General features: G+C 41.8%; 1 protein-coding gene across 13 annotated transcripts in view; it reads left to right on the plus strand.

Moving 5' to 3' along the window:
• Positions 1 to 20,783, plus strand: part of LOC133635434 (adhesion G protein-coupled receptor L2-like) — a 257,133-nt gene that overhangs the window by 51,174 nt on the left and 185,176 nt on the right. For all 13 annotated transcript variants that reach the window (XM_062028653.1, XM_062028642.1, XM_062028643.1 and 10 more), the window contains exon 2: positions 6,304 to 6,459. In XM_062028653.1, coding sequence (XP_061884637.1) covers positions 6,396 to 6,459 — 64 coding nt within the window. In that variant the 5' untranslated portion in view covers positions 6,304 to 6,395. The remainder of the gene's footprint in view (positions 1 to 6,303; positions 6,460 to 20,783) is intronic.

Below are 20,783 nucleotides of genomic sequence, written 5' to 3' on the forward strand. Positions count from 1 at the left end.
AATACACGCATTGGCTCCCCGTGTGTTCCAGATTCCATTTTAAGATTCTTTAACTGGTTTTTAGACACCTCAGTGGAATCCCTCATAGTATGTATATACAAATATCTACAAACGTTTGTAGTTAAGGTAGGGGAAGTCTTCTATTTTTTAGATGCATCGCAATTGGAACATGGGCGATTGTAAAACCAATTAGTAAACGTCAATGATCAATTATTGTTTATTGTAAATAAAGTAATGCAAACAGTTCTAAAATTTCCCCTTAAGAATTGAACCTGGAACCTTCTTATTGCAAGGCATCATGCTGCTCCAGTTTTGCACACATTTCCATGGATTTTATAACAACAGGAATTAATTCAACTGTTTTTTTTAACAAATGTACTTTTTTCCAAAGTTGCAAGTGATGAATGCTTATTTAGTGGAATGACATGTGATTAGGGATGTCCGATAATGGCTTTTTGCCGATATCCAATATTCCGATATTGTCCAACTCTTTAATTACCGATACCGATATCAACCGATACCGATACTGATATATACAGTTGTGGAATTAACACATTATTATGCCTAATTTGGACAACCAGGTATGGTGAAGATAAGGTCCTTTTTTTTAAAATTAATACAATAAAATAAGATAAATAAATTAAAAACATTTTCTTGAATAAAAAAGAAAGTAAAACAATATAAAAACAGTTACATAGAAACTAGTAATGAATGAAAATGAGTAAAATTAACTGTTAAAGGTTAGTAGTACTATTAGTGGAGCAGCAGCACGCACAATCATGTGTGCTTACGGACTGTATCCCTTGCAGACTGTATTGATATATATTGATATATAATGTAGGAAGCAGAATATTAATAACAGAAGGAAACAACCCTTTTGTGTGAATGAGTGTAAATGGGGGAGGGAGGTTTTTTGGGTTGGTGCACTAATTGTAAGTGTATCTTGTGTTTTTTATGTTGATTTCATAAAAAAACAAAAACAAAAATAAAAAAAAAACACAAAAAAAACGATACCGATAATAAAAAAAACGATACCGATAATTTCCGATATTACATTTTAAAGCATTTATCGGCCGATAATATCGGCCGGCCGATATTATCGGACATCTCATGAATGCTTCTTTAGTGGATTGACATGTGATGAATGCTTCTTTAGTGGAATGACATGTGATGAATGCTTCTTTAGTGGAATGACATGTGATGAATGCTTCTTTAGTGGAATGACATGTCATGAATGCTTCTTTAGTGGAATGACATGTGATGAATGCTTCTTTAGTGGAATGACATGTGATGAATGCTTCTTTAGTGGAATGACATGTGATGAATGCTTCTTTAGTGGAATGACATGTGATGAATGCTTCTTTAGTGGAATGACATGTGATGAATGCTTCTTTAGTGGAATGACATGTGATGAATGCTTCTTTAGTGGAATGACATGTGATGAATGCTTCTTTAGTGGAATGACATGTGATGAATGCTTCTTTAGTGGAATGACATGTGATGAATGCTTCTTTAGTGAAATGACATGTGACGAATGCTTCTTTAGTGGAATGACATGTGATGAATGCTTCTTTAGTGGAATGACATGTGATGAATGCTTCTTTAGTGGAATGACATGTGATGAATGCTTCTTTAGTGGAATGACATGTGATGAATGCTTCTTTAGTGGAATGACATGTGATGAATGCTTCTTTAGTGGAATGACATGTGATGAATGCTTATTTAGTGGAATGACATGTGATGAATGCTTATTTAGTGGAATGACATGTGATGAATGCTTCTTTAGTGGAATGACATGTGATGAATACGACGGACATTGCCCTCCAAAATAGTTTCTCTCTCTTTGATGAAATAACATTGGAGGAATTGTTAAAATGTGTAAATGGGACAAAACAAACAACATGTCTACTTGACCCAATTCCTGGGAAACTTATCAAGGAGCTTTTTGTTTTATTAGGTCCATCAGTGTTAAATATTATAAACTTATCACTTTCCTCTGGTACTGTTCCTCTAGCATTCAAAAAAGCGGTTATTCATCCTCTACTCAAAAGACCTAACCTCGATCCTGACCTCATGGTGAACTACCGGCCGGTGTCCCACCTACCGTTTATCTCGAAAATTCTCGAAAAAATTGTCGCACAGCAGCTAAATGAACACTTAGCGTCTAACAATCTCTGTGAACCTTTTCAATCCGGTTTCAGGGCAAATCACTCTACGGAGACAGCCCTCGCAAAAATGACTAATGATCTATTGCTAACGATGGATTCTGATGCGTCATCTATGTTGCTGCTTCTTGATCTTAGCGCCGCTTTCGATACTGTTGATCATAATATTTTATTAGAGCGTATCAAAACACGTATTGGTATGTCAGACTTAGCCTTGTCTTGGTTTAACTCTTATCTTACTGACAGGATGCAGTGTGTCTCCCATAACAATGTGACCTCGGACTATGTCAAGGTAACGTGCGGAGTTCCCCAGGGTTCGGTTCTTGGCCCTGCACTCTTTAGTATTTACATGCTGCCGCTGGGTGACATCATACGTGTTAGCTTTCACTGTTATGCTGATGACACCCAACTCTACATGCCCCTAAAGCTGACCAACACGCCGGATTGTAGTCAGCTGGAGGCGTGTCTTAATGAAATTAAACAATGGATGTCCGCTAACTTTTTGCAACTCAACGCTAAGAAAACGGAAATGCTGATTATCGGTCCTGCTCAACACCAACATCTATTTAATAATACCACCTTAACATTTGACAACCAAACAATTAAACAAGGAGACTCGGTAAAGAATCTGGGTATTATCTTCCACCCAACTCTCTCGTTTGAGTCACACATTAAGAGTGTTACTAAAACGGCCTTCTTTCATCTCCGTAATATCGCTAAAATTCGTTCCATTTTGTCCACAAGCGATGCTGAGATCATTATTCATGCGTTCGTTATATCTCGTCTCGATTACTGTAACGTGTTATTTTCGGGCCTCCCTATGTCTAGCATTAAAAGATTACAGTTGGTACAAAATGCGGCTGCTAGACTTTTGACAAAAACAAGAAAGTTTGATCATATTACGCCTATACTGGCTCACTTGCACTGGCTTCCTGTGCACCTAAGATGCGACTTTAAGGTTTTACTACTTACGTATAAAATACTACACGGTCAAGCTCCTGCCTATCTTGATGATTGTATTGTACCATATGTCCCGGCAAGAAATCTGCGTTCAAAGAACTCCGGCTTATTAGTGATTCCCAGAGCCCAAAAAAAGTCTGCGGGCTATAGAGCGTTTTCTATTCGGGCTCCAATACTATGGAATGCCCTCCCGGTAAAAGTTAGAGATGCTACCTCAGTAGAAGCATTTAAGTCTCATCTTAAAACTCATTTGTATACTCTAGCCTTTAAATAGACTCCCTTTTTAGACCACTTGATCTGCCGTTTCTTTTCTTTTCTTTTCTACTCTGCTCCGGGGTGGACCGCTAGCCTGTCCATCAGATGGGGACATCTCTACGCTGCTGACCCGTCTCCGCTCGGGATGGTTCCCGCTGGCTCCACCATGGACTGGACTTTCGCTGATGTGTTGGACTTTCACAATATTATGTCAGACCCACTCGAGGATGTCGTTGTGGCTTGTACAGCCCTTTGAGACACTTGTGATTTAGGGCTATATAAATAAACATTGATTGATTGATTGATGATGAATGCTTCTTTAGTGGAATGACATGTGATGAATGCTTCTTTAGTGGAATGACATGTCAAACTGCATTCATCTCCTTTCATTGAAGATGCATCAACTATCACTTTTAATGGAACTGTAGCACCTGAATCGTAATCAATCGTTAATCGTCTCTAATATCTAATGTCAATTAGTATGGCGCTAAAGTAGAGCCTTACTTTTCAGGAATTTCTGTCAGATATTTCTATGTACCCTTTGATTCTGTCAGATATTTATTTCTATGTACCCTTTGATTCTGTCAGATATTTATTTATATGTACCCTTTGATTCTGTCAAATATTTATATGTATTCTTTCATTTGTTTTGATTTGATTTGATTTGATTTGATTTGATTTGAGCTGAATTGGTAGTAGAACATGTATGGATTGTACTTGGTAGCACCGATGGACTTAGATCGGTGTAGGTACCAGTACCAACATGTATTTCGATACTTTTCTAAATAAAGGGGACCACAAAAAAATTAATTATTGTCTTTATTGTAACAAAAAATGTTAGTGTACATGAAACATATGTTTATTATTGTCATTTAGTCCTTAATAACATACTAGACAACTTGTCTTTTAGTAGTAAGTAAACAAACAAAGACTCCTAATTAGTCGTATGCAGTAACATATTGTGTCATTTATACACCTATTATTTTGTACACATTATGAGGGACAAACTGTAAAAATTGATTATTAATCAACTTGTTCATTTACTGTTAATATCTGCTTATTTTCTGTTTGAACATGTTCTATCTACACTTCTGTTCAAATGTAATAATCACTTATTCTTCTCTTCTTTGATACTTGACATTAGTTTTGGATGATACCACACATTTAGGTATGGATGTGATACCAAGTAGTTACAGGATCATACATTGGTCATATTCCAAGTCCTCATGTGTCCAGGGACATATTTACTGACTTTATAAACATAAAATGAATTTTAAAAAAATGAAAACATTTTTTGTGACAATAAAAAATATCAATGTAATCATAGTAGTATCGACTAGATACGCTCTTGTACTTGGTATCATTACAGTGGATGTCAGGTGTAGATCCACCCATGGCGTTTGTTTACATTGTGACGGTGGTGAGCTATTGTATCCTCCTACGCTGTGTAGTGAAGCATGTTTAGCTATTCCTCCTCCTCCAGTGATAATGTACTTGTAAGAAACGTACTTTAGTTGTCGCCATGGAGACCAGGATTAGTGATTTAGAAGTAACTAAAACACTGTGGATGGACGTTAGCCATGTATTAAAGCAGCTCTTCCTGAGGGTGTTTCAGTGTTATAACTTCACCTTTATCTTGACTTTTTACACCAAAATGCGTCCATTCTCCCTTTTCTGTCTACACACTGTGTCTGCTTGTAAGTACTCTGTGTGTGTGCGCTGCCCAACATGCTCCTCTGCTGGTAAAAGCAGCAATGTCACCACGTGACCACGACGCGCTGTCATACCCCTTCAAAAATAGAATATGAGGGACCGGTACTTTTCAAACAGAGTATAGTACTGTGTTTGATTCATTAGTACAGTGATACTATACTAGTACCACTATACTGTACAACCCTAAAAAAGTAGAGGAGTGGATCCTTATGGAGCTTAGTCCCGGTGGATCAGACCAGTGAAGATGATCCACATCCAGCTTTCACTTCTCACCAGTCAGCACCTCACACTTGTGTGTTACATGTGTGTTCAATTTGTGTTCAATGTGTGTTCAATGTGTGTTCAATGTGTGTTCAATGTGTATTCAATGTGTATTCAATGTGTGTTCAATGTGTATTCAATGTGTGTTCAATGTGTGTTCAATGTGTATTCAATGTGTGTTCAATGTGTGTTCAATGTGTATTCAATGTGTATTCAATGTGTGTTCAATGTGTGTTCAATGTGTGTTCCATGTGTGTTCCATGTGTGTTCAATGTGTGTTCAATGTGTGTTCCATGTGTGTTCAATGTGTGTTCAATGTGTGTTCAATGTGTGTTCAATGTGTGTTCAATGTGTGTTCAATGTGTATTCAATGTGTGTTCAATGTGTGTTCCATGTGTGTTCAATGTGTGTTCAATGTGTGTTCAATGTGTGTTCAATGTGTGTTCAATGTGTGTTCCATGTGTGTTCAATGTGTGTTCAATGTGTATTCAATGTGTGTTCAATGTGTGTTCCATGTGTGTTCAATGTGTGTTCAATGTGTGTTCAATGTGTATTCAATGTGTGTTCAATGTGTGTTCCATGTGTGTTCAATGTGTGTTCAATGTGTGTTCAATGTGTGTTCAATGTGTATTCAATGTGTGTTCAATGTGTGTTCAATGTGTATTCAATGTGTATTCAATGTGTGTTCAATGTGTGTTCAATGTGTGTTCAATGTGTGTTCAATGTGTATTCAATGTGTGTTCAATGTGTGTTCAATGTGTGTTCAATGTGTGTTCAATGTGTGTTCAATGTGTATTCAATGTGTGTTCAATGTGTGTTCAATGTGTGTTCAATGTGTATTCAATGTGTGTTCAATGTGTGTTCAATGTGTGTTCAATGTGTGTTCAATGTGTGTGTATTCGATGTGTGTATTTGACAAGCTGAGCTGATGTGTCCTTCTTGGTCCCAGGTGAAAGAACCAGGATGAACATCTGGGAGGTTGCTGAGATTGGACTTTGTTAATCAGAAGCCTCTTGGTGGCGCCTGCAAGAGAGCAGCAACATGTGGAAAGTCCACAGCTCCTGCTGGTTCCTCATGGCGCTGGCCCAGGTCCTCACCACGGAGGGTAAGTGCAGGAGCAAGACTTCAGTCGGGCGGGATGTTTCTCTCTTAGATTCTTATTGAGGAATCCTATCTGAGGAGGTAGCTAGCGCCTCCCAGGCACGTGTGAGTAATGCCACTCTGAGGACCGTGCGTGGCTCAGGCGGGCGAGCTGTGATTCGTGGCTATGTCTCAGACCAAGTGTGATGTTGTGCAGTTGTTGCCAGAGGCATCAGACATGTTTGCTTTCTGTCTCACAGCCAGCGCTCGCACATTTTACACCTCAAACATGACTTTTAATCACCGCCACTTTTAGCTGTGATTGAATCTCTCTCTGCTGTGTCTTAGTGGGCAGATTCATGCTCCGCTTATTAGTCTTTCATCACTACTGGAAGTCAGTGATGAGTGCTTGAAAAGTTGGCTTCTGTCTCCTGCAACATATCACACAAGTTATTCCTGTTATTTCCTCTGCTGGATCTGATCCAGTAGGCCCTTAAAACCTGCTCTCATGCAAGTGGATGATATCTGCACAACAAAGTTATGATTATTGAAGTATTATTGGAGCAAAACAACCGTATTTTCACACTATAGAGTGCACCCGTATATAAGCCACATCCACTAAGTTATACAAGAAACAATGTTCTTTCCCTATATTTAGCCACACCCCACCATAAACTGCAGATATATATATATATATATATATATATATATATATATATATATATATATATATATATATATATATATATATATATATATATATATATATACATATATATTTATATATACACATATATGTATATATATATATATATATATATATATATATATATATATATATATATATATATATATATATATATATATATATATATATATATACATATACATATATATGTATATATACACATATATTTATATATATATATATATATATATATATATATATATATATATATATATATATATATATATATATATATATATATTTGTTATAAAATGAGTTGTTTACACACAAATGTTTATTTACATACCTTAATTGTTTCCAAACAGTGTCTGTAACACGGCAGTAAAACGGCTGTTCAAACAAAATGTCAGTCATGGTCATTTAGCCACTAGCTGCACTAGCTAGCTCTCCAATCAGCTAAACAGACTAAATAACTCCACGCTGACGTTTTAGTGAATTCACTGAGGAATTTGTGAAAGTGAAACAATACAAAAAGAATGTAAGTTAATAATACTAACACAGACACTCGTAAACCTGTTAGCATATTAGCTAATGCTAACGACGCTAGCTTGATTACATTGTGATGGCAGGTACAAATATGCATGAAAACAGGGTTAGGGTTAGGGTTAGGGTTGCTGTACCGGTCCCTAATTTTTGAACGGGTATGACAGCACGTCTCCAAAGACATGCACCTGGGGATAGGCCCCTCCCACCTCCAAAGACATGCACCTGGGGATAGGCCCCTCCAACTCCCAAAGACATGCACCTGGGGATAGGCCCCTCCCACCTCCAAAGACATGCACCTGGGGATAGGCCCCTCCCACCTCCAAAGACATGCACCTGGGGATAGGCCCCTCCCACCTCCAAAGACATGCACCTGGGGATAGGCCCCTCCCACCTCCAAAGACATGCACCTGGGGATAGGCCCCTCCCACCTCCAAAGACATGCACCTGGGGATAGGCCCCTCCCACCTCCAAAGACATGCACCTGGGGATAGGTTGATTGGCAACACTAAATGGTCCCTCGTGTGTGAATGTTGTCTGTCTATCTGTGTTGGCCCTGTGCTGAGGTGGCGACTTGTCCAGGGTGTACCCCGCCTTCCGCCTGTGTGCAGCTGGGATAGGCTCCAGCACCCCCTGCGACCCCGTAAGGGACTAGCGGTAGAAAATGGATGGATGGACACATTTGTTGATTATTGATGAAGCAAAATGGTGGTCACTTGTTGGCAGCAACCACCAGAGGTGCTGTTGTCAAATGTATGAGTGGAGAAGGACCACACAAGAAATATGAACCATCAAAATGACATTTTTTACATTGTCCGATCTCCAGTATCATCATCATTCTCTAATGTATTGTTTTTAGAGTGCAGTTTTAAAGCGTTTGTACTAAAAACTCAACTAATGGAGTTTTTGAACTCCTTTTGTGTTGGAAAAGAAGCACAGCTTGTTGAATGTAAACATAAACCCTAAATAGAAACAAGCAGAGGCTATTAAACACACTTATTTCTTATTATTAATAACATTTGTCATCCATGTTGCTTCCACTTCCCATCTGGGCTGCACAACACTTCATTACAAACAATATCCCCGAGTCGGCACGCTTCATTAAACCGCGTCTCGCCCTAATATCTTTTTAATGCTTTTGTATAATTGAATTAAATGGCTTAGTGGAGTCTTGTAAAGTTTGTGTTCGCCACGACCGAGTCCACATGTCCGACACTCTTCCTGCGGCTGTAGGAGCGTCTTCTTCTTCCTTGACACTGTGTGTGTGTGTGTGTGTGTGTGTGTGTGTGTGTGTGTGTGTGTGTGTGTGTGTGTGTGTGTGTGTGTGTGTGTGTGTGTGTGTGTGTGTGTCTGTCTTTCATCTGTATTTGCACAGCTGCTTCACTGTCTTCCTCAGCCTTTCATGACATATTCCCTCCACATCTGATCCGGGCCAGGGCCAGGTCCAGGACCAGGACCAGGACCATGGTCTGCTGTGTGTCAGTGAGCAGCAGTTCTTATTCTGCTGGACTTCGTGGTCCTCCAAGGAGATGATTCCACTGTTTTGGTACTTTGAATAGTTTTATTTCCATTCACACGTCTTGAGTCAGGATCCAAGAGGACACTTTAGTCCCGTGATCAGAACTTTCATGGTCGCCTTTTGACCAACTGGTCATGCGGTCTTTGGGTTCTTGTCTGCTGGCTTGGTAGAGCAACTTGAGGGTTCCAGGTTCCATCCCTAGTCCCAGTCCTTGGGCAAGACACTTGACCCACCTGTGCCCAGTGCCACACTGCTTTCAATGTCACTTAGATGACGGCTTTCACTATGTAAAGCACTTTGAGTCTCTAGAGAAAAAGCGCTATATAAATATAATTCACTCCCCTTCACATGTCACTGACTAAATGAAATGATATTGTGGTGGTGTGGACTTTGGCAAGTCAGTCCGGGACACACCTGAGGCCAGGTGAGACAACAGCTGCCTACTAAGAAGACTCACGGTCCAAAGTATGTGCACCAGTAGAAGTTATTAGAGGTGTGCGCCCAAGCCACGCCCCCTTTTGAATTTGCAAAACATATTGAAAGTAGCCATGTGCTAAGTGATGGAATTCTTGTTGACCAATCACAAGTCAGTGGGAGGTGCTTGTTTCTAGTGTTTAGCCCCAGCGTGTTTACTTGTGTGCGATATCATGTGCGATACAAGCAGTCCTGCAGAGTGTTTACTTGTGTGTGATATCATGTCTGATACAAGCAGTCCTGCAGAGTGTTTTATTGTGTGCGATATCATGTGCGATACAAGCAGTCCTGCAGAGTGTTTACTTGTGTGTGATATCATGTCTGATACAAGCAGTCCTGCAGAGTGTTTTATTGTGTGCGATATCATGTGCAATACAAGCAGTCCTGCAGAGTGTTTACTTGTGTGTGATATCATGTGTGATACAAGCAGTCCTGCAGAGTGTTTACTTGTGTGCGATATCATGTGTGATACAAACAGTCCTGTAGAGTGTTTACTTGCGTGTGATATCATGTGCGATACAAGCTGTCCTGCAGCGTGTTTTATTGTGTGTGATATCATGTGCGATACAAGCAGTCCTGCAGAGTGTTTACTTGTGTGCTATACAAGCAGTCCTGCAGAGTGTTTACTTGTGTGCGATATCATGTGTGATACAAGCACTCCTGCAGAGTGTTTACTTGCGTGTGATATCATGTGTGATACAAGCTGTCCTGCAGCGTGTTTTATTGTGTGTGATATCATGTACGATACAAGCAGTCCTGCAGCGTGTTTTATTGTGTCTGATATCATGTGCGATACAAGCAGTCCTGCAGAGTGTTTACTTGTGTGCGATACAAGCAGTCCTGCAGCGTGTTTACTTGTGTGTGATATCATGCGATACAAGCAGTCCTGCAGAGTGTTTACTTGTGTGTGATATTATGTGCGATACAAACAGAGTGTTTACTTGTGTGTGATATCATGCGATACAAGCAGTCCTGCAGAGTGTTTACTTGTGTGTGATATCATGTGCGATACAAGCAGAGTGTTTACTTGTACAACGCTGGACAGACAGTTAACATCTAAATGTCCTCCAATAGGCACTAGGAGCTAGCAGCTACACAACAGCTAAGCACACAATAGCACACAAGCTAGACATAGCTAATAATCATTGAACAATAAAAGGTGACATTTGTCAATATAAAGATGTATCAAATAATTATAGTTACATATTACTTACACATACAAAGTTATTAGAAAGTATCCAGTAACAAACGTGTCCGCACCATTGAACTTATTTCGCCATTGAACTAACTTGATGAAATATTTTAAACAGTAGGTGTAACAACCAAAACAAATACTACTTCACTTCAATTTAAAGACAGTATAAGTTCGTTACATTAATATGTTTTTTGCGCACGTTTTGCATCATGGGTAATTATGCACATTCGACAGTAAGGTCATTACGTGTTCTATGATGAACTACATTCCTCCATAACAGAGATAAACAGCTCTGATATATTTCTGTGTTACTAAAAAGAACACTGATTTGGTTGAACTAATTTGACCCAAACATTGAACAAAGTCAAATAGAAATTAGACAACAAGAGAAGTATCCAACACTTCAAGATGTAGATCATCTACATCTACTATATGATGTGTCTGAGTGGCTGGACAGGACAGATACAAAAAAAGAAAACATGAATAAATAAACTTTTCTTTAAATCAATATTTGATTTTTTGTGATTCATTTGAATTTTTATTTTTTTTGGACCCCCCTAGTAAGCACCTATTCCTTCTCTTGTTTCAAGCCAGCTGAGCCATTAGCACTTGCTCCTGGTGTGTAACATCAGTCTCCAGTGATAATAATACTTGCAGAATGTGAACATGTCGTCCATGCAGCTGATGATTATTAACAGATCAAATGAGAATATGGTGTCAAATGTGTGTATCAACTCATTACGTACAAAGTGAAATATGTCAAGTTTTTTTGTTTTGTTATCATTTTGATGATTGTAGTTTCTGACATTTTTAGGGATGATGTTTGATAAGGAATTATCCAGTTCAAGCCTATTATCGAATCCTCTTATTGAACCGAATCCTTATGGATTCTCTTATGGAGTCCAGATAGGTTGTTGTATATGGGAAAAAAAACACGATTGATTGATTGATTGATTGACAATATTTGGTTTAACAAAAGTTTACTTTTATTATATAATAAACAAATAAAATCTAATAAATAAATAAATATTGACTGTTACCCCCCTAAAAAAAATTAAATAAAATAAATAAATATTGACTGTTGTTACCCAAAGTATATTAAGTGGAATTTTTCAGAAGAACAAATATATACAGTAACACAAAAACAAGCTGTCTCTGTGATCACTATAGGTGTATAAATAATAATATAGTGTTCAATAAAATCATTCCCTCGGGCACAAAACTGAAAATAATACAGCTCTCCAAAAAGTGCACTTCTGCTGCTATTGGAACATAACTGTTTGTTATGATGCTTTGACATTTTTGCACTTTATTTCTTTATTGACAGAAAATTCTATGAAGAGAAAAGTTGTTTGCAAATGTGGTTACAATGCTAAAAAATGAAAAGTTAAAGCTAAAAAAAGAAATACACTTTATTGAGTTAACATTATTTCTTTATGGGGAAAGATGTTATGAGCTAGAGAATATAACAACTACACTACCCAGCATGCAACAGGAGTTACGAGCATGCGCGGTAGCCCCGAAAAGTGTTGCATGTTGCCACGCTGTGAAAGTAAACGTCAAGAAGTCAGCCAACACGCCCTCGTCTGCATTATTTATAATTAGACAGACAACACATATACAGTGTGATTTTGTAACGTTTACAAGGAAAGAAAACAAAAGTTAAAAAAGGGAGATATGTTGTATATATATGTATGTGCTGCGGTGTTGTATATATATGTATGTGCTGCGGTGTTGTATATATATATGTATGTGCTGCGGTGTCATATATGTTGTATATATATGTATGTGCTGCGGTGTCATATATGTTGTATATATATGTATGTGCTGCGGTGTCATATATGTTGTATATATATGTATGTGCTGCGGTGTCATATATGTTGTATATATATGTATGTGCTGCGGTGTCATATATGTTGTATATATATGTATGTGCTGCAGTGTCATATATGTTGTATATATATGTATGTGCTGCGGTGTCATATATGTTGTATATTTATGTATGTGCTGCAGTGTCATATATGTTGTATATATATGTATGTGCTGCGGTGTTGTATATATATATGTATGTGCTGCGGTGTCATATATGTTGTATATATATGTATGTGCTGCAGTGTTGTATATATATGTATGTGCTGCGGTTGTTTTAAGAAGGTTGTGACAGCTGCCGTAAAGGAGGTGCGTTGCTAGCCTGGTTGCTATGTTTCCGGTTGGTGGTAAAAGTGTTGGTCATGTGTTTGTAGTCTGCTCAAATCTCTCAGTAAAGTTATTTGTTGGATTATACCTTTTGTTTTGAACTTTATTACACCTTGGAGCGCTTTTTCCCATCCATTTTTTTCCTGCTTTCCCTATCTGCGCCTAATGACTGAGCTACATGACGTCATTTCTTGTGATGTCCCACGGAGCATTTCTGGTCGGGACGGGATTCCACTCTTTTTCTTTACTATAGTGGTCTCGATAACGGGTACCGGTTCTCAAAAAGGTATTGGAGTCCGAGGACTCGGTTCTTTTCTTATCAAACAACCGGGGAAAGCGGTTTGGAGTATCATCCCTAGACATTTTAATATGGAGCTTTTCATCAGCCATAATCCTGAAAATAAGTGTCATGTTGTCCACAATGATTCCTTGTATAAAGCAACCATTGCATTTGTTTTGTTTTCACCTGCATCCCTAAACATGTTTGGTGTCACTACTATAATAATACAAGGAAGTCTAAGTCTACTAAAGTGTTGAAGTTGAATGAAGCTGCTCATGAATGATAAATAATATTTGGAGCAAAGTGTTTGCCAGAATAAAGAAGGTGCTTGGTAATATTTGTGATGATTTCCCCGAGTAAGCAACCGTCTTGTCTTTTATCAATCTGAGGTTCATTTCTTTTGTCCTGCCGCCGTCCTCTGTGAGCGTCGCCATGGCAACCGGACACATGGAGTGTGACTTACAAGTGTTTTGGGCAACACAGCGATGACTTCCTCCCGCAGCACATGATTAAAGCGTTATTTAGTGAATAACAATTCCCACTCAGCTCTCCTCAGAGGCTTCTCCCGACATTGTGGAGTGAGAGATCTTTGCAACATGCAACAGACGCCCGGCTGACAATCCATCAGGACTAAATGTGCTGCTTCTTCTGGGAACTATCAGAAACATGTCGTACAGAGCAGACAATACCAACGCGGGGTTAATTCCATTACTCTCAGGTGTTGGCTGCTTATGTCTGCAATGGAACAGAAACAGTCAAGCTAGGACTGGACAATTATGAGCATATAAGTCGCACCCACTCAATTAAAAAAATATTTGCCATATATAAGCCGCACCTGACTAAAAGTTGCAGATATATAAGTTGTGAAATGAGTTATTTACACAAAGTCTTTATTTACATACCTTAATTGTTTCAAAACTGTGTCTGTAAAACGGCTGGTCCAACAAAACAGAAGCGCAAGCTAGCTCTCCAATCAGCTAAACCGACTCAATAAAAAAGTAGCAATGATAGTCACACACACACACTAGGTGTGGCAAAATTATTTTCTGCATCTGACCCTTCACCCTTGATCACCCCCTGGGAGGTGAGGGGAGCAGTGGGCAGCAGTAGTAGCCGCGCCCGGGAATCATTTTTGGTGATTAGGAACCCCCAATTCCAAGCCTTGATGCTGAGTGCCAAGCAGGGAGGTAATGGCTCCCATTTTTATAGTCTTTGGTATGACTCGGCCGGGGTTTCAACTCACAACCTACCCATCTCAGGGCGGACACGCAAATTATATAAATTAGTACAACAAATAAACCTCAACAAGAAAAACAATATTATTAGTAACAACAATAAATTACAATAAACATTTTTTAAATACAATTAATTTTTTTCTTTGATTTTTTTCAAATTCCGTTTTTTTAATTTGTTCTACCATAAAGTGTGTGCCTTTTTTGTCATGAATTACATTTTGAATACAATTTAAACATACTTGCAATACATCTTTAGACAATGTTGACCAGTATTATAAGTCAAAGCTCAGTAATTGTGTAAACATATCAACGGGTGTACATTATGATCGTGTCAGGTACGTTTTTTTAAACCTTTATTTTGTTAGTGCAGTCGGGCCAAATGTTGTGTACAGAGCCATTATTGTGAAGGGGGGAAGTGTGTGTGTGTGTGTGTGCTGTTCTTCTCAGCTTGACGAGTAAGGAGACGACTTTAGGCTGTTAAACAAAACTCTCAAGTTAACACACGACTGCTGTTTGTACATTGATGTTACATCCATGATGTCGTAAACAACAACACAACATATGACATGTGTGTGTGTATGATTGTTTGTACATTGATGTTACATCCATGATGTCGTTAACAACAACACGTGTGTTGTGTGTGTATGATTGTTTGTACATTGATGTTACATCCATGATGTCGTTCACAACAACACAACATATGACATGTGTGTGTGTATGATTGTTTGTACATTGATGTTACATCATGATGTCGTTCACAACAACACACTTTGAGTGACGGACTGAAGAGGTCAGAGTTGACGGCAAGAGAAATGAATGTTTGTGTGTCAAAGGTGACGCTGGATCGTACAGTTTGTCAGAGTCAAGAGACCCAACAAACTGAAACACCTCACCGTCGGCGGCTTCTCCATATTTTCATGGATAAATGTCCGTCGTTTGGTCATTTTTGGCTGCTTTGCTGGGTTAGCTACCCAGTAAGGCGTCTTTTTATTGGTTAGCTGTCTTCTTGTTGGGTGGTCTCAGGCAGGTTTGGAACACCAACCATCTTGTAAGTCAAAGGTCCAACACAAAGTGGAGAGGCAGCTGGTTCCTCAACAAACTGCTGAGTTGATGCACTGGGAATGGGAATGGTCAAAGGTAGAAGAGAAAGACGCCTTTAGGGATCTTTTGTGGAAGCAAAGCCGGAGAGACTTTAAAGCTTCATGTCCGAGTGCAGTGGACAATCAAGGTGTTCTGAAATGTCATTACTGGACGTCAAAGCTGAGCCAGAACCTGTAAGAACTAGAACACCCACGTCCATGACATCACCTATTGGCTGTGGTTAGCGCCATCACTGTAGCTTCCCGTGAAAGACCTTTTACACCTACTCGTATTTACAATGTTTGGTTTTCACAGAGCGCTTTCTTCTCAGCAAAGCAGAGGAAGTCCTAATAATATCTGTCAAGCAAGCATTTATTTATTTATCATTTATCATTTGTGGAGCCACAGGTGTTAGGAAACGGTGAGGTGGATCCCAAGGATGCAGAGACGAATTTGTGTTTACAATTGTTCTTCCTTTTATTTGGCGGAAGCACAAGGTAGCAAACAAAGGCGATGGTGGAAAACACAAAACACACCATGTAAAAAACTACTAAGAGGAAAATAAACACACAAAATTAAAAGCGCTAGACAAGGCTAGGAAAAATATACTTCATGAAAGAAGTAAATAGACTAGGTCCAAAATAAAACGCTAGACAAGGCTAGGAATAATACGGGCCAACCTGAGATGAAAAGTCTGCGATGAACTAATGAGTTCTCGTGGCACGACCAACAGGTTGCAAGCAATGGCAAAGTTCCGGCGCTCACCGGTTGTCAGCAGCCTGGTTAAATAAGCTGTTACTAATTACTGTCAGGTGTGTGCTGCTGCCTTGCGTCAGCTGCACTCCATACTGTGAACGAGAGAGAGAGTGAACATGGAGTGCAGACAACAGAAATGAGCAAGGACATTTACAGATTACCACAGTACCCCCCCCTCAACGGACGCCTCCTGGCGGCCTACCTGGCTTGTCTGGGAATCGAACGTAAAATTCCTTGATCAAGTCCTTGTCAATTATAAGCGATCTAGAAATCCATGACCGTTCCTCCGGGCCGTACCCCTCCCAGTCCACCAGGTATTGGAAACCCCTTCCCCTTCTTCTCACATCCAAGATGGTGTTTACTGTATATGCTGGGTGACCCTCAACCAGCCTGGGTGGAGGAGGCGGTACCTCAGGAGGACTGAGCGGGCTGGATGAGACAGGCTTTATGCGGGACACGTGAAAAACAGGATGGCACTTGAGAGATCTAGGGAGATGGAGCTTGACTGCAACACGATTGATGATCTTGGCAATGGGGAATGGTCCAATGAACCTGGGAGCCAGTTTCCTAGATTCGGTGGCCAATGGTAGGTCCCGAGACGATAACCAGACCTTCTGTCCCAACCGGTAGTGTGGGGCTGGTGTGCGATGGCGGTTGGCTAAGAGTTGATTCCTGGCCGATGTTCTTCTTAACGCCGCCCTGGTGTTGCGCCAAGCCTGGTGAGCCCGATGCAGGTGTGCAGTAACTGATGGAACGTCGGCACTGGGTTGGGTAGAAGGAAAAACTGGTGGTTGGAACCCATAGGCGACGTGAAATGGAGACAGGCCGGTGGCGGAGCTAATGAGGGAATTGTGAGCGTATTCGATCCATGGGAGATTCTCAGACCAGGTCGAAGGTTGCTGATGACAAGTGCACCGGATGGCTGCCTCCAAGTCTTGGTTGGTCCGCTCGGTCTGTCCATTGCTCTGAGGGTGGTAGCCGGAGGACAGGCTAGGGGAGGCCCCCAGAGATTTGCAGAATGCCCTCCAGACGGCCGAGGAAAACTGTGGTCCTCTGTCGGATACCACATCAGTGGGGATGCCGTGCAGCCGGAAAGCGTGGAGCACTAATAATTGGGCAGTTTCAAGAGCTGACGGCAGCTTGGAGAGGGCCACGAAGTGGGCCATCTTCGAGAACCGGTCCACAATGGTCAAGACAGTGTCATTACCCTCGGAGGGGGGCAGTCCTGTGACAAAGTCCACAGCTATGTGTGACCACGGGCGGGAGGGGATGGGTAATGGGTGTAACAGTCCTGCTGGAGCCTGGTGGGATGCCTTGTTCCGGGCGCAGATCCGACATGCTGCCACAAACGCCTTCGTATCTGCCAGAATGGATGGCCACCAAAAACGCTGGGAGAGGACAAAACTGGTGCGACGAATACCTGGATGGCAAGCGATCTTCGACCCATGTGCCCAATCCAGAACGTTGGAACGGAGCCGAGGAACCACAAACAACCGACCTGGTGGGCAGCCCCGAGGAGATGTGTCCGACTTCAGGGCCTCCAAGACTTGCCGCTCGATGTCCCACTGGAGTCCCCCAATGACGTGGGTATGGGGAACAATTGGTTCATGTGAAGAATTCTCAAAGGACGAAGAGTAGACACGGGACAAGGCATCGGGCTTCCCATTCTGAGAACCAGGTCGGAACGTGATGATAAAGTTAAAACGGGTCAGAAATAGTTGCCACCTGGCCTGGCGGGGGTTCAGTCTCTGTGCGGTCCTTAAGTAGGACAGGTTCTTGTGGTCTGTGTAGATGATGAATGGTTGCTCCGCCCCTTCCAGCCAATGTCTCCACTCCTGAAGGGCCAAAATGACCGCCAGAAGCTCCCTGTTGCCAATGTCATAATTTCTCTCAGCAGGGGATAGGCGACGAGAGAAGAAAGCACAGGGGTGCAACTTCTGGTCGGTGGTGGATTGCTGGGAGAGTACGGCCCCTACACCTGAATCAGAAGCGTCCACCTCAACAAAAAATTGGAGAGAACGGTCAGGGTAACACAGAACAGGAGCCGAAGTAAACAATCTTTTCAGCCTCAAGAACGCGGAATTGGCTTCGGGTGTCCATTCAAACAGAACCTTAGTAGAGGTTAGCCTCGTAAGTGGCTCAGCGACGCGACTAAAATTACGAATAAATCGCCTATAAAAATTAGAGAAGCCCAAGAATCTCTGAAGGTGCTTCTTGGAAACCGGAGTGGGCCAATCTACTACTGCTTTTACCTTAGCGGGATCCGGTCTGAGTCTACCCTCCTCAATGATAAAACCTAAGAATGGAATGGAGGATGAGTGAAACTCGCATTTTTCTGCCTTGACGAACAGTTTGTTCTCGAGCAATCGTTGAAGGACTAACCGAACCTGCTGCACATGTTCGTCAAATGTTGATGAATAAATTAATATATCGTCCAAGTAAACAAAGAGAAAACGACCTGTCATGTCCCGAAAAATGTCATTAATGAAGGCCTGAAAAACGCCAGGTGCATTAGTAAGTCCAAAAGGCATGACAAGATACTCAAAATGTCCGAGAGGAGTGTTGAATGCGGTCTTCCATTCATCCCCCTCTCGGATGCGAACTAGATGGTAAGCGTTACGTAGATCGAGTTTAGTAAAAAACCTAGCTGATTGTAATGGAGTAAAAGCAGAATCAAGGAGTGGTAGAGGATACTTATTCTTGATAGTAATCTGATTAAGAGTGCGGTAGTCTATACAAGGCCGTAGGGACTTGTCCTTCTTTTCGACAAAAAAAAATCCAGCGGCTACAGGTGCGGTCGAAGGGCGAATGAGGCCGGCAGCTATAGATGTGTTTATGTATTCTTCTAGTGCTTTGAGTTCGGTGTTAGACACCTTGTACAAACGGGTCGATGGTAACGCCGCCCCGGCTAGCAAATCAATGCCACAATCGTAGGGTCGGTGGGGGGGAAGTGAGAGTGCTCTATCCTTGCTAAACACCGCCCTTAAGTCATGGTAGTGCTTGGGCACGTTTGTCAAGTCTATGTTCTCTATAACAGCGGTAGGTGGCGGTGTATGAGATCCTGCTGCGGAACGAAGACAATGTGTGTGGCAGGTTACACTCCAATTAATAATGGCCGAACGAGGCCAGTCTATGTGCGGGTTATGCTTATGTAACCAGGTTAACCCTAGAATGACGGGCGCGGACCGTGATGGCACAACAAGAAAAATTATTTTCTCACAATGATTACCAGACAAGCGCAGGTTGAGTGGGAGTGTCTGGTGGGTTATGCTGGCTAATAGGCGCCCATCAAGAGAATACACCCTCTTGGGCACATACAGTTTGACAACAGGAATCTTATGGAGTCTCATGAACTCAAAATCCAAAAAGTTATCATCTGCTCCTGAGTCAATGAGAGCGCAAATGTCTATTTGTTGGTTAGACCAAGAAAGAGTACCTTTTAGCTGCATTCTGCCTGCGGCCAACGAAGGAGAACGGCGACCTCTGGTGGACGTGTCCTCTGGTGAGTGAGGGCGCACTCGTGGCCGTGCGGCGGGGCGCGGCAGTTCTTTGCAGCGGGAGATGAGATGATCAGCGGCCCCACAGTATAGGCAGAGTTGGAGGCGAACGCGACGTTCCCTCTCGGCGGTGGTGAGTCGGCGGCCTCCCAGTTGCATCGGCTCATCTATCTGCCATGAAGGGGAGGTGTCTTCGAGTTGCTCCGTCTTGCAGATGGCAGGTCTAGCTGGCGCTGATTGGCTGCTAGGTGGGGCTTGTCTCCCTCGTCGATCCCTCCTCTCCTCCAATAGGCGGAAGTCGATTTGCACCGCCAGCTCGATGAGATCATCCAGATTCGTCGGGAGTGACAGCGGGATCATCATGTGACGAATCTCGTCCGCGAGACCCAGGAAGAAAGCGTCCAACAGCGCTGAGGGACCCCAGTCACAATCGGCCGCCATGGTGCGGAACTCGATCGCGTAATCCGCGACCCGTCGTGAACCCTGTTGCAGCCGGAAAAGGGATCTCGCTGCCTCTCTACCTGGGAGTCGTCGTTGGAAGATTTGCTTCAAGGATTTTGAAAAGTTCGCGTATGTGGAGCTGGAGGTGGTCTGGCGGTTCCATTCGGCAGTCGCCCAGGTGCCAGCACGGCCAGACAGGTGAGAGATGACAAACGCTACCTTAGCCCGCTCAGAGGTGAATGCGGAAGCGTTTAGCTCGAAATGAAGTTCACACTGCGTCAGGAATTGTCTTACGTCTTCCCTTTCCCCGGAAAAACGTTCGGGTCGGGATAGCCGTATGTTGCCGGTACTTGCGGGTTGTGTAGGTTGGGTGGATGCCTGGTCAGGCACAGTGATCGAGGTGGGTATGACGGTGGCTAGCAGCGTGTTGACTCGCTCCAACATG

The sequence above is a fragment of the Entelurus aequoreus genome, linkage group LG19, assembly GCF_033978785.1.
Source record: "Entelurus aequoreus isolate RoL-2023_Sb linkage group LG19, RoL_Eaeq_v1.1, whole genome shotgun sequence".
Taxonomy (NCBI): Eukaryota; Metazoa; Chordata; class Actinopteri; order Syngnathiformes; family Syngnathidae; genus Entelurus; species Entelurus aequoreus.